General features: G+C 36.2%; 1 protein-coding gene across 7 annotated transcripts in view; it reads right to left on the bottom strand.

The window, feature by feature from the left end:
- Positions 1-14651, bottom strand: part of MYCBP2 (MYC binding protein 2) — a 212535-nt gene that overhangs the window by 89839 nt on the left and 108045 nt on the right. For all 7 annotated transcript variants that reach the window (XM_042839182.1, XM_042839183.1, XM_042839184.1 and 4 more), the window contains exons 34-42: positions 13327-13518; positions 11986-12192; positions 11138-11269; positions 8537-8715; positions 7274-7416; positions 6389-6489; positions 5222-5440; positions 3715-3940; positions 3098-3216 (exon numbers count right to left, since the gene is read on the bottom strand). In XM_042839182.1, coding sequence (XP_042695116.1) covers positions 3098-3216; positions 3715-3940; positions 5222-5440; positions 6389-6489; positions 7274-7416; positions 8537-8715; positions 11138-11269; positions 11986-12192; positions 13327-13518 — 1518 coding nt within the window. The remainder of the gene's footprint in view (positions 1-3097; positions 3217-3714; positions 3941-5221; positions 5441-6388; positions 6490-7273; positions 7417-8536; positions 8716-11137; positions 11270-11985; positions 12193-13326; positions 13519-14651) is intronic.

The following is a 14651-nucleotide window of genomic DNA, read 5'->3' as shown; positions in this document are numbered from 1 at the left end:
AGGGCAAGTTGGTGTCTCATTTTATTTTTTCAGAATACTCCTATGGACCATGACTGAACACAGGAAGGACTCTAATGTTTTATGACAAAAATATTGAAAATTTGATCATGTTAGAATACTGAATATACCTCTTGATTACATTTTGTATTTTGGTTGCAAAACTACTATGTCTTGTGCTGTTGTGGGTGGTAATGTTGTACCTCTATTTGTTATATTTATTTGTTATTGGTTATTGCCAAATATATGGTTGTCTCTTCACTTTCTACTTTTTATTCATCATGTAACATTCGTGTCACCACTCCCGAGGTATCACCGAGTGGTGTCTGTGGCAAATTGATATTGTGTGCTGTTGCAACTCTTATGTTTGTTAATTGTATGGTTCCGTGTTTTATAAAATGTATTGTAACCTCTATGTACTTTGTAACTTCCTCTGCGGATGGGGAAGTCAAGCAGATCAGGGCAACACTAGTAAACAACCCTGATGAATCTCTTGTAATAACTGTATGAAACTTTCGATTCCCTGCCCCCTTCCCCCCTTCAAACGCCATGCAATGGGACCGCTGCTGGATCCTGCTGGTGACTATCCCCGCTTTACGCAACTCCTGCTTCTTTTCCATCTTTCCTATCACCCTCCTTCCCTTCCCCATCTCTGTGATTAGGTTTGGTAATAAACTGGATGGAACAACATATGAACCGTTGTTTCTTAATCTCATGCCAGGTATACAGATATTAAAAGAACCTCATCTCCCTCCTATAAATTGGAGCGAGACATACATTTTCGTCTTCCCTCTTTCTAGTTGCATTAGAAAAATGTTTTCACATTTTTCCTTACAGATTTACATCTGTAGATAGAGTCCATTACTTTCAAGAAACCTGTGACAAATTCCTTCCATGAAGGAGAAAAACAAACAAACCAAACCAACCAAACAACAAAGATGGACAATCTCCATCTGATGGATTTTCTAGGTAGACTTATGAGAAACTGTCAATATATAAAACAGGTCAAAAACCTTTTCAAAGGAGCCTCCAAAGTCAGTAATCCCAGATCTTGCAAGAAGACTGAAAAATCTTCAAAATGCATTTAAAACTGAACCCTTAATAAACTGCATATTTAAGTCTCAAATTGTTTTCAAGTAATAACCAAGTAAATATGCGAAATTTGGGTCTATCTATCCAAGAGTTCCCTACCAAAACACTAACAGTATTTCTAAAACCATTGACCTATAAGCAGAATGCAGGTGTAGCTTTGGTAGATTTAATAAATGAACAGAAAAAAAAAACTTTCTTTCTAACCACCAATGCACAAACCTAAGACATTTTTTGCAAAATCCTAGGTTTAAACAAAGTTTAATAATTCTAAATAAACCCGTTTCCTTGACAATGACATTCAATGGCGTCTTTCAATTTTTCTAGTGACTTCACTAATGAGGAATAACTTTTAATATATGATATAATGGCTATAGCCTGTTCTTTGGAAAGACAGAATTGATGAGACAAAATGTATCCCTCTGACTCGAACCGCACTTTATGGATACCTTGCTCTTTTAAACTACAAAAAACATACCAGTCGCCACAATACACACTTTTCTACTGCTGGTAATGTCTCAGAAAGTTGTAATCAGAAAGCTCTCAAAGGAGCAGAAATTTACATTGGGTGCATCACTCTTTTTTATGAAGATAAACTCTTTTTATCATACTCACAGATTACATAGAACCTGTTGTAAGGTATTATTCTGTAAAACACCAGTGTCTCAAAGCTTGCTGGGGACACAGATGGACTTGTTCAAGTCCAGGCAAGCCCTGGGCAGGGGTTGAGAAATCGTTTTCCTGGAGAACTTTGATGGACAAGTCCAGGGCAAGGGTTGCAAAATCCTTTGTCTGAAGGACACAGATGAACAAGTCCAGGCAAGTCCTGGGCAAAGGCTGTGAGATCCTTTGTCTGGGGGACACAGATGGAGAAGGCCAGGGGCAAGGAGAGATGACTGCAGCTAAATAGCTGTGAAGCAGTCTTTTGTGGACTTATCTCAGGATGATGGCCAACCTCAGGGGGAACTCACATGACTCTTGCTCAAGCGCCCAGGGATGTCAGGTAGGCAGGAGAACAAGTAGGATAAAAGAGGAATCGAAAACCATGAGGACAGGTGTCTGACTTCAGATTCCTTACTATGGAATTCCTGCATGCTGACAAACTCTCCTGGGCCTGCTACCTGAGCGCTGTTGCTTCCTCCTGGATTGGCTCTGCGGCTGCCTCCTGCTACCTGCTTGCTGCCCAAGAACGGCCACGCTGCTGCTCCCCCCAATGCTTCTGCCTCGGACCTTCGAAACGTCATGCAATGGGACCGCTGCTGGATCCTGGTGGTGAGTATCCCCGCTTTACACAATTCTTGCTTCTTTCCTATCTTTTCTATCACCCTCCTTCCCTTCCCCATCTCCCTGATTAGGATTTGTAATAAACTGGATGGACTAACATATGAACCGTTTTTTCTTAGTCTCACGCTGAGTATACAGATATTAAACGAACCTCATCTCCCTCCTATAAATTGCAGCGAGACACCTGTAAGGTAAACAAAGACCAAGCTCTAAAATTAAGTGGCAAGAACAGACATTGCTGTCATACAACTTTTCTGGACGCTTCAGTCCTGAGACGCAGGGGAGCTTAAAAACTGTAAAATTTGCTTTTCTGTTATAGAATGTATTTGCAGTCTTAACTGTTGTACAAGAAAGCTTGTGATGTGAACACTATTACTTCAGGTAGATAACTCCTATGATGTCCATATTGTATTTAGTGACTCATCTAGACAAAGAAGATTCAGAATTTTACAAAATTTCTTATTGATGTAATGTACAAAATCATAATGCTATGTTTTTGAAGAAAGTCACAGTTATTAAAAATCCCACACACAAAAAAAGCCATGTCAACACATTCAAATTAAAGAATTACAGCGACACAAATTTAAAAATTATATGCAAACAATTGAAATATATTTTGCAGTACTGTTTAGTCAGAAGTGCAGATCAGTTAGTTTTACCAAAAAACCTTCTGGCCACATAAGAGTGAATTAATAGGTTTGTTGTTTGAAGCCCACTTTTTTCTTACCTCATCAGATCCTGGGCTAAATTCATATCCAATTGCATAACATTTGAAACCATAAAAACAAGCTTTTTCATCTTTCACATAGTCTGATGCAGTCTCCAGAGAAAATAGAGCTTCATTTCCTTATAGGAAGTAAAATAACACAAAAAATAAATTAAAAGGAACTTGTAATATTTCTCCTCTTTTGGAATATATCTGTTACATGAACATAAGTGAAATACAGACTTTGTAAGTAATACGTGAAATAAAATAACATGCAGAAGAACACTTCAAAAAATAAACTTAATGTAAACATAGTCCACAGATACACAGTTGATGGCTCATAACAGTCTCTTGCCATCTTGGATGGAGACACTTCATCAACTTTTTTTTCTAGAACGATTTTGCTGAAAAGTCAAACTTATAGTTAATTATTTTACCAATCATAGAATGTTTTGGATTGGAAGGGACCTTTAAGATCATCTACTTGCAACCTCCCTGCAATAGGCAGGGACACCTCCCTTAGACCAGGTTGTTCAAAGCCCCATCCAGCCCAGCCTTGAATGCTTCCAGAGAGGGGGCATCCACAACCTCACTGAGAATGAACATTAATAAAAATTTTTGTAAATTATATTGATTACCTGGCAATACTAATACCATTGTAGGCCATCCTGAAGATCCTGAGAATTTTTTGAGTTCTATCCATGAATTAAGATTTTCATGAACAGAAGCATGTTTTGGTCCAAATCCCAGACTCTGTGCAATTCTGACAGGAATTAGTAAACGAAGAACATCCTCTGATTGAGCAGTGCCACACTGAGTGTCAAATTCTATTGTTATCCATCTGACACATTCAGGAAAGGTTACCTAAAACAAAATAGTAGAGAAAAACCTAATTACATGCATGTGTTGTGGGACATTTTTGTTATACCTTTAAAGAAAAGCAAAACAAAACACTACTATTAAGTTTTGGGATTTCTTTTGCCTTCCATTTTTAACGTTTCAGGCTATGAAAATGATTCAGTTGTGTTATTTTGCATAGTTTTAGCACGCTTTACATTAACATAATTTATTTTTGAAATTCAGATACGCCTGAAATGCTTTACACTAAACTATGTTTTAACTTACATCCAGATTAAGTATTTATGCTTAGGATACCATTTATGTTTTTTTCTGTGTTGAAGAACCTTCTCAAATACCTTTTAAAATGCAAACCTTAAAAGACACATTCAATGTCTGCTTTGCCCAAACCTGCAAACAGCAGCTGAAGCATTTTATGAATATAGTCTGCGTTACGACAGCATACAGTTACAGTATTTTAGAAGTAGTAATAGCTAGTTACTACCAGCTTCAGATAGGCTCCATAAACTTAAAAGAATAAGAATCATCATAAATAAGAATCATCACTTCAGGAGTGTCAGATAACTAGTTATCTTGGATTCCTGGATTTACTGTTTTGAAATCAATGTCACTACAGAACTCACTAGTTCTGGAAACAAAACACAGGATTTATTTTTCAGACAGGTAATTTATGTCTCTGCCCTTTACTCAGACAAATAAAATCATTCCCTCTCAACTGACATTCTGAAAATCTAGTTTAATCAAGTTACTTATGTAAGGTACACTGAATTCCACTTATAGTGACTCAACACAAGAGAACATCAGAGACCAAGAGAAACCATAATTCAAGTGAAATGGCAGACCAAAATAGCAATGTAAGGATCCCTATGTTACAGATATATATGAATTTAACAAGAACTGATGCTAACCGTTTTCACAAAGCATAGCTTCGGTGTTAGATAAGAATGTCTGAGACATGATTAGATAATATCTGTTAGATAAAGAATTCCAAATTCTGCAGTCTATACAACTAGAGCAAATAAACTGTGTATGACAGAAGGAAAATCTAAGAATGAGCAAATTTAGGTGCTTTCAGTCAGAAACCTGAATCGAAGGTTAAATTTACATGGTCCCTTTATACTTAGTAAAGAAACAGAACGTTCTTCAGAAAACAGTACATTCATAATACATACAAAACAGTTTCCTATATTAGACAATATGAATTCTCATCCAGCATTCTGATAAAATGAAAATGATGTAAAAAAAATTTAAGAAATAAAAAATTTAAATTTAAGATCTAGTGTTTACCTTGTAGTGTGTAACACAGGCAGGTTTATAGGGATGTTCACTTTCCACAACAGCATAGTGATTAGAGGTAGTACAAGCTGAAAGCCCTTGCTCTGGCTGGTTTCCTGTAGTGCTGTCTGTAGACTGATTGGGGTTAAAAGCTGGAGGAGCATATTTCTGATTCAGAACTGCCACAGAAGGAAGTAATTGTTGTACTAGACCAAAGACCTCTACAGCAACCTGTAACATAATGCCAAATACACTAAATTATTACTTATGACTGGGTGAAAAAAAAACCACAAACGTGCATTTCTTGCAACCATTGTAGAATGACTGTTTTGGATATTCTCAATAAATCACTATCACAATTCATTCTGTCACATTTTCCAACTTTGCATCTACATAATCCTTGCAGAAAAAGCAGACTCAGTTCATCTCAAATAAGAGACTTATAAAAAAACAGAATAAGAATCTGTATTTGCAGCTGTGAGATATGTACATTAAAACAGTTGTAACATGAATGAACAATTATTAGTTGACAGAAAAGAAACACTGTCTAAAAGTCATGCTCCTGTCATAATTTATTTTCCAAGAAAACTGTTATTTTTCCAATATTAAACATTTTTAATATACATACAAGATAATACTGTCTAATAGCTAGGAATTAGTGACATTTGTAAATTCAATGATAATTTTCAAAATTTTCAGACACATTTAATCATGCTTTGCTTGAAAGCATGAAAAGTATTTTTATTCATAGGTTACGTCTTCCCATCTGTAAATTTGATATAAACAAACTTTGTTTAATAAATAGCTACCACTGCTTTGGCTATTCATTGTAAAATCTGAATTTATATAATATTTAAAAAGTTTACTCCATCAATATTCAACAATAAGTAATAAATCTAGATCCTTCTAACTTTGTCTTTTCCTACTGTCAAAGCTGTATTTTTTAATTTACTTCCTTAAGGTTTGTGTTTTTTGGTTTTTGTTGTTGTTGTTCTTTTATGATGACTTCAACATAAATTCCTGTCTCTTGAAAATTTCCTGATGAGTCAAGTGGCCAAACATAAAACACTAATTCATAAAATCATAAAAAAAAAATCATGTAAAGATTTTTCAGAGTAAACCTTTTTCTTACATAACATTCTTAACTTTTTTCTCTGTAATTTCTTTTGAGAAGCATACCTTGGGGATTGCTGCTGCAACTGGTCCTATGTAAGCTATTATGAGGGGAAGCAGCATTGAGAACAGACTGGAAGAGCTGAGTAGTTCTGGAATGTCTTCAGCTAAAGAAAGATAATTACAACACAAGCAATATTCTTTATAATAATAACTGTATCATGGTTGAAAGCACATCTTATTTTTCTTGTTTGCTTCTTATTAATCTTCTAGCTTCTACATACTTTCATTAGGCACCATAATTCAAAATCAAATTACAAATGTGCAGAGTTCACCTGAGATAAGCATGTCATTACATACAGTTCTGTATTAAAAAATTTCCTTGTTTTATAACACAATTTTATTGATTCTTTGCCATTTTGTATAACTGTGTTTCTATGCTATAAAACCTAGTGAAACATGTCCCTCCCAGCACTCAAAATCAATTTCTGTAACAGTACTTAAATACTATGGATTCCTTTGATACAGCTTAAAAGCATTAAATTTTAAGACTAATACCTCAATTTCTCAAAAACAGATATTTAGGCTTATAAATGCATTACATTTATCAGTTTTCCTGCTACTATCAGTGTGCAAAACATGCAATAAAATTTGGAAGTGACCCAATGCACAATCTTACTAGCTTTAATATGTTTGCTAAAGTGATGAACAAGTTTATATGAAGTATATGCCTATGACAGCTCAAGTGCAACTCAAAGACTTAGAAATTTACTTCCAGTTCATTATCCCCAGTTCAATATGTATAGCTGTGACATTTTAGAAAAATAGTCTCTGAAGACAGAAGAGACATATCACAATTGCTTTGTCACCAATTTTCTACTCCCAAATCCCTCTAACAAAGAAAGAAGATTTGAAAAGTCAGTTTTAGAAGTCAATTATCAAAAATCTTACCATCCACAGCAAGAGCCCTGTGCAACAGGTCTTTGGCTGCTCGTACAACAGCACTCACAACAGAAAGAGCCCTGCTACAATTTTTGTCTTCTTCATTAGCTTTATTCAAAAGCTGTGATTGCAGATCTCCGTCATACTCACTCCTGGATGGCAGATTAAAAGTAAGTTCATAAAATAGAAAATTACCTCAAAGACATCTGGCTTATTTTTGGAACAGAATAATCAAAACAATTAATTTATGATAAAAAAATAAAAGAAACAACACAAGTCAACCACCAAGGATACCTTGGAAACAACACCACAGTATTTGCCCTTTGCTACAGTTTTATTTTTATCTGACAGTAAATAAAAGCATGTTTCCATGTTTCTTAAATGTCTGCTTTGACTGTATGTCTTTCAAATCTTAGAAATGTATTCCTAAACACTTCATAGGAACTAGTAAAACTCTTTCAATTAATATTTATGTGCTTTAACTGTGAAAAAGATTCTCACTCCCCATTCTAAAGATTAATTTTGCTTTTGAAATGCAGTGTAAGGCTTATCCTCAACAAATAGTTTTCTCTTTAAAATCTACTCTGTCAAACTAGCTTCTTCTAATGAAGTATAATTTTCCTAAGACATTAAAAATGTCTATTTTGATTTACACTTTCAAAGCACCCCAATCATGACTACAAACCAATTCAAGTCTTTAAGATGACAGTGATTCAGTTTTTGTGTAGACAACTGAAATCACTCTGTCAAGAGGTCAATTTCCCATTCTACTGGATTTCTTATGTTTAGAAAGTTTTGATCTCCCGAACAGTAATACAGAACATTAAGATTCCAGAACTAACAGCTCTGCATGCTCAATGACTTGACTTTACATGGAATAGTTCAAAGTAAAACCAAATGAAACACAGCACAGAAACTTCTCTATGACTTCAAGAAAACACTCCTACAGAAAGGTGGGTTTTTTTCACTGCCTCCTAGAACTGTAATTTTGCTGTCAGTCTCACAGCTTTTTAATTTATATTTATTAGTCACTGACACTGGATGCAACTGAATATTTCCAATGAATCCTTCCAACACACTTCTGTCCTAATAAGAAACATGTTAAATCCAAAGATTTACACTGAAAGAACATGTTAATTCTGCTAAAGAATTAACACACACAGTCCAGATGCGTTTATTTCTGTTATATCTCTTTAAAAAAAACACAACTGTATAGCAGCATGACTGTTCTCATTAACTTTTCTTAGAAATAGATCATGGTAACACACAAACCTGTAATACAGAATCTGTGGTATTTGTCCCCGTGTTTGGTTTGTGCCATTACTGCTCAGACTACACGTACTAAAAGTAAATGTTACACCATCAGGACACTGAACTGTGGTCATTCCTCCATCTCCATTGGCAGTTCGGCTTCCGTAATTCCTTAAACGAACTGCATATTTCACATTTTCCTTAAAAAGAAGAGGCAAAAATAATAAACAATATAAAACAAGTACATAAGTTAGGCTTCACAGTTTTATGAGTGTTTTATTATCCTGTAGTTCTCCGGGTCTTCCTTTCTCCCTTTCTTAAAATTGGAGTAATGTTTCCCATTTTCCAGTCACCGGGGACTTCAGCAGCCATGAGTTTTCAAATATGATGGGAATTAGCTTGGCAACCACATCAGCTATCTCTTTCAGAACCCTAGGAAGGATATCATCCAGCCCCATGGGACCTGAACAGGCTGGAGAAAACGGCCCATGAAAACATAATGAGGTTCAATAAGGCCAAGTGCAGGGTGCTGCAATTGGGTTGGGGCAATCCCAGATATTTATACAAACTGGGGGAAGATCTCCTTGAGAGCAGCCCTGTGGAGAAGGACTTGGGAGTCCAGGTGGGCGAGAAGCTGGACATGCGCCAGCACTGTGAGCTTGTAGTTCAGAAGGCCAACAGTGTTCTGGGTTGCATTAAAAAAGGGGTGGCCAGCAGGGAGAAGGAGGTGATTGTCCCCCTCTGCTCAGCTCTTGTGAGGCCCCATCTGGAGTACTGCATCCAGGCCTGGGGCCCCCACTACAGGAGGGACATGGAGCTCTTGGAGCGGGTCCACAGGAGGGTCACTAAAGATCAGGGGCCTGGAGACCTCTCCTATGAGAAGTGGTTGAGGGAACTGGGCTTGTTTAGCTTGGAGAAGAGAAGGTTCGGGGAGACCTCATTGTGGCCTTCCAGTACTTGAAGGAAGCGTTTATATGCTCTGCAGGAGGGGGAACGGCTGTTTATGAGAGTGGATTGTGATAGGACAAGGGGGAAAGGTTTTAAACTGAGTCAGGGGAGGTTTAGGTTAGATATTAGGAGGAAGTTTTTCCACTCAAGAGGATGGTGACGCACTGGAACAGGTTGCCCAAAGAGGTTGTGGGTGCCCCATCCCAAGACTCATTCAAGGCCAGGCTGGGTGTGGCTGTGGGCAGCCTGGTCTAGTGATTGGCAACCCTGCACATAGCAGGGGGGTTGAAACTTGATGATCATTGTGGTCATTTCCAACCCAGGCCATTCTATGATTCTGTGATTCTGGTATAGTTATTATTTTTCATTAGTAACTGACCAAAAAAAAAACACAGAAGTCAAAGGTGCTTCATGCTCCCAAGCTACGGAATAAAACTCAGTAAAGTATTACTTTGGTACTAGGACCAGGACTACTTAACATCTTTGTTAGTGATGTAGGCAATAGGATTGAGTGCACTCTCAGCAAGGCTGTGAGCAATACCAAGCTGCATAATGCTGTCAACACACCGGAAGGATGGTATGCCCAACAGAGGGACCTAGACAGGCTTGAGACTTTGCCACCTGTGACCCAGATGAAGTTCAACAAGTCCAGGTGCAAGGTCCTGCAAATGGGTCAGGGTAACCCCAAGCACAAATACAGGCTGGGCAGAGAATGGATTGAGAGCAGTGCAGAGGAAAAGGACTTTGGGGTGCTGGTTAATGTAAAACAATATGAGCCAGCACTGTGTGCTTGCAGCCCAGAAAGCCAATCAATTCTTAGGCTGCAACAAAAGAAATGAGGCCAGCAAGTTGAGGGAGATGATTCCAACCCAAGTCATTCTCCCCCTCTGCTTCGCATTCATGAGGCCCCACCTGGAGTGCCCAGGTCTGAAGCCACACCAACAAAGAAGGATGGATCTGTTGGATCCATTGGAGCTAGTCCAGAGGACCCCCTTATGAAGACAGGCTGATGGAGTTGAAGTTGTTCAGCCTGGAGAAAAGAAGGCTCTAGGAAGACCTTACAGCAGCTTTCCAGTACCTAAAGGTGACCTCCAGGAAAGATGGAGAAGAACTCTGTGAAGGAATGTAATGACAGGGGTAATGGCTTTAAACTTAAAGATCTAATCTAAATCTACCCTCTAAAGAAGAAATTCTTTACTGTGAAGGTTGTGAGGCTCTGGAACAGGTACCCCAGAGAAGCTGTGAATGCCTCATCCCTGGAGGTGTTCAAAGGCAAGGTTAGTTGGGGCTTTGACTAATCTATTCTAGTGGAAGGTATTGCTGCTCGTGAAAGAGGAGTCAGAATTAGATGATCTTCCAACCCAAACTATTCTATGATTCCTTCAAGTGTCAAGGTACCAAACTGCACACAAGAAAGCTGTATATTCAAGATGTGTAATTGCTCAGGAATTACAAACTGGTTTATACCATTTTAAAAGTTAAGTTCTAATTTCTTCTTGCTTTTACGATTTGCACTTTTCAGTGCAAAACTGACAATTCATAAAGCAAAGATATCAAGATCAATTGCAAATGTGTAAAAAAAAAAAATTACACTGAACATTCTAGTTTTTGTTTTCTGCAAGTCATGAGAGTTGTTTTACAAGAAACCTACAAACATGTACTTCTTTTATTTACCTTCAGTGGCACAACTTTGTCAAGTCTAATTTCAGCTATGTCACTGGGAGAATCGTCTGTGGTGTAAGTTCCTTTAACCAACTCTAATGATGTCCATCTATGAGAATGAGTTGAATCTCCAGTATGATCACTCTGAATCAAAGAAATAATGTCATTTTAGTATGTTTACATTATAAATACATAGCACATATGCAAATATGTGTCTTCAACTATGCAAATATAAAATGCTTTCTTGCAAAATTTGTTACACAAATGATTATAAATTAAAAAAAATAATTGTTTAGAGTCAATTGTGAAGCTTTTCAGTTAACAAGGAAATTACTGAGCAGACAGAAAATCTTTCATAGTAACCTATGCTTGTCCTTCGAAAGAGATTAGAACAGTCACTTAAAATGGACAACTGAGTTTAAAAGAACAGAAGTGTGTCTTCACCACAAGAATACAAAGTATGTATGTTATAGGTGGGTATTTTAAAAGCACAACAGATGTCTCCAGTCTGACTACACTGGCAGACTATTATTTTATTTTTCTAATTATTGGAGTACTTTTTTTTCTTATTTTCTTTAGCAGTACATGGAGAGATACCTGTTTCTAACTTACATTTAGAAGTGAAAAGCCTAATACAAACATTATCTGTAATTAAGATTTCAAGGTCATAATTGACTTAAGGAACCTACTGGATGTTGTATGTAGCTTGAAACACCACAAAAATCACTACCACAACCTAAGCAAAAAACCTTACAGATGCACTGGTAGCTTAGACTGCATTAGCATGTTACAATATTTCATTGTGTAATACATTACGGAAAAATATTTTCTCCAATTTTTTTTTCAAATGCAGTACTTACATCATCAACTAATACTTCCAGCTCATATTCATGAATTCCCCCTCCACCGTAAACAGAAAATCCTACTACAACGACACCAGCTTTGTCCACTGAGAAACATATTGCATCAGGAGATCCATTCCCAGTATTCCAGCTTCTTCCCTGACTTGTTTTAGTGAATCTGTTTGGAGTGGATTTGACAGAATGAAGAGAGTTCAGTCCATCAACCTATAGAAAATTAAATAAAAGCAGGAAAAGTTAACTGCTAAATACAAGACAACTTAAGAAAAAAAAAAGTGAATTAAAATTTCAGATTTTCAACTGGGTAAATTTCAAACCAACTCAGACATAAAGACATAAAAGATGCCACATATCAGCTTCTTTTTAATATTATCTCAAAAAGTAATACATTTTCTGGTAATTATGAAATAGCGAGAGAGAACTAGAAATCTTATTTCTAAATTTTTCACATATTTTAACATATATAATATGAATCATCAAAAAACATAAAAATTTAGCCATGCTCCAAGAAGAACAGTTGCATATTTCTGCCTTAGATATGGTCAAGACCAAGAGAGTAAATAAACAAATCTTACATAATAATAAAAACATATTTAATCAATGCTATCAAAATTATGTACATTCTGTGGAAAAAAAAAATTGCTGATAGTACATAAACTGGTATGTGAGTTTAACAAAACTGAATAAATTCCTATCATTTGACAATATGATAGCTTCATACATAAGCATCTCTGGATTTTAAAATTTAGACTCATTACCATTCTCAATTTTCCAATACAAAACAAATTAGCTGGAGACAGTCTAGTGAAAGAACACACACATGCAGGAATTTGAAAAAATTATTATTTAATATTGAATATGTAAAGGACAATAATATTAAAGAGGATCAAGTGTATACAAGAGAAAGTTACACAACCCAAAAAGCAAATTCTGACCTGCAGTCAAAAGCAGGCAGTGCACATAGAAGACCCTATGAAAAAATGAGAGGTAGAAAAACACTCTGAGATGTGGCACTGCCTCCAATGAGCTCTAAAACAATATCTTTTGAGTGTGTGCTTGCATTGGTGTGCATGCAAAAAAGAAAAATACTCACTTTGTAAAAAAAAAAAAATTAAAAAAATTACAGTACTCTTCAGCCATAATGAAGTAGCTACTTTTCAACAGTATTCAACTAACAGTGAATATATATGCTTTCAAAAAACTTTGATGTCTGAAAGCTACTGAGAACAACTCCAATATCTCTGAAAGATATGTACATTGATAGAACCACTGTCACAGTCTGTACGACTTTCATAATACATCTGTTCGACGACTTCTAGGAATGAACTTAAGAAACTTTACCTCAGATCCTAATGCTGATGCTGTAAGCTCACTCACAATACTAGCAAGCAACCCACAAGTATTAGAAACCAGATGTGAAGAGAAAAGTTCATTTTCTCGCCTAAGGGTGTTCCGGACTGGTAAAACAACAATGACCAACATCTTTTCCAGCACTTCCCGAAAGCTTGTCATCCCTGAAACATTTTCTTCACTCTGCACGATGAAGACAAAAATATTGTTTATTCTTTTAAAATTTGCTTTTTGTATATTACAAACATTAGGTAATTGAAGATTCAGTAACATTAAGAAAAACAAATGTCTTGTGGGTAAAAAAAAAAATCTAAATATTCTCAAGGCTATCACAGCATGTACTCTTTTAAAAAAAAAAACAAAACAAAACAACTAGATATTCTTAATTTCCAGAATGAACTGGCATTCACACTGTTTACTATCTAGGAAAAAATACCTAGGTGTCCTATCAGGAGGTAGTATTTCTTACAGCCCTCTCTGACATATGGAGTTTAAGCATTAAATAGATTACAGCTACCTACTGAGGTCTTCACACCATCATTTCTCCACTGTCTAAAAAGAAACTCAGAAGGTTTTCGGCTTTGTTGTTAGTGAAGAGAATTTCTGTGCAAACAAAGACAAAGCCAAGGACAAGAAGCTAATAAAAACTGGTTTTCCGTCCTGAACTAGTAATGTAAAATAAATCTAAGCTTACGTACCTACTATCTCTTCTACCTAACAGTGATATCCACTTTTTTTCAGAACTGTTTACCATGAAAGTCATTCCCAATAAGGAAAAATAAAGCTAGCTCTACTGATTGAAAACAAAGGTTTGTCTTTCTCACTGTTTTATCTCCCATGAATACTCAACACTGTATGCACAGGGAAGTCAACAAGCACATCGTGATAGCCACACAGAACGCTTGATCTTTAGATGTTAAGAAAGATTTGTATCTGAGATGAAAATACTATCTTAGCATTTAACAGTTTGGGATAGATATTTTTTTCATTAACTTATGCAGCTGCTGTCTATGTCCATGAAAATACTAAGCACAAAAATGGTCTGCAGAGAGATGTTACATGTGAGAAACATGGTCTCAGAAAAACAGCTCTGTTTTGAACTTACATTTAGCTAAAGTCTTTATTTGCTCCACAGTTTTGTTATTAGGAAACTCAACTTTTATTTACCTTTCATGTATTAGTCACAGTTTTCTAAGACCTCAATCGTTCTTGTCTTCTAAATAGAATATTATTATCAAGCAGTCCCAGATCTTTTTCATCTTTACCCATTATATTCCTGTATATCTTTTCTGAAATAGAAGATACTAGAACTGCAA

This window comes from Centrocercus urophasianus, unplaced genomic scaffold (genome assembly GCF_019232065.1).
Source record: "Centrocercus urophasianus isolate 14NV4802_14NV808 unplaced genomic scaffold, USGS_Curo_1.0 seq_9, whole genome shotgun sequence".
In the NCBI taxonomy this organism is placed as follows: Eukaryota; Metazoa; Chordata; class Aves; order Galliformes; family Phasianidae; genus Centrocercus; species Centrocercus urophasianus.
Note: the sequence above shows the minus strand (reverse complement) of the source record. Positions and strands in the feature narration are given on the sequence as shown.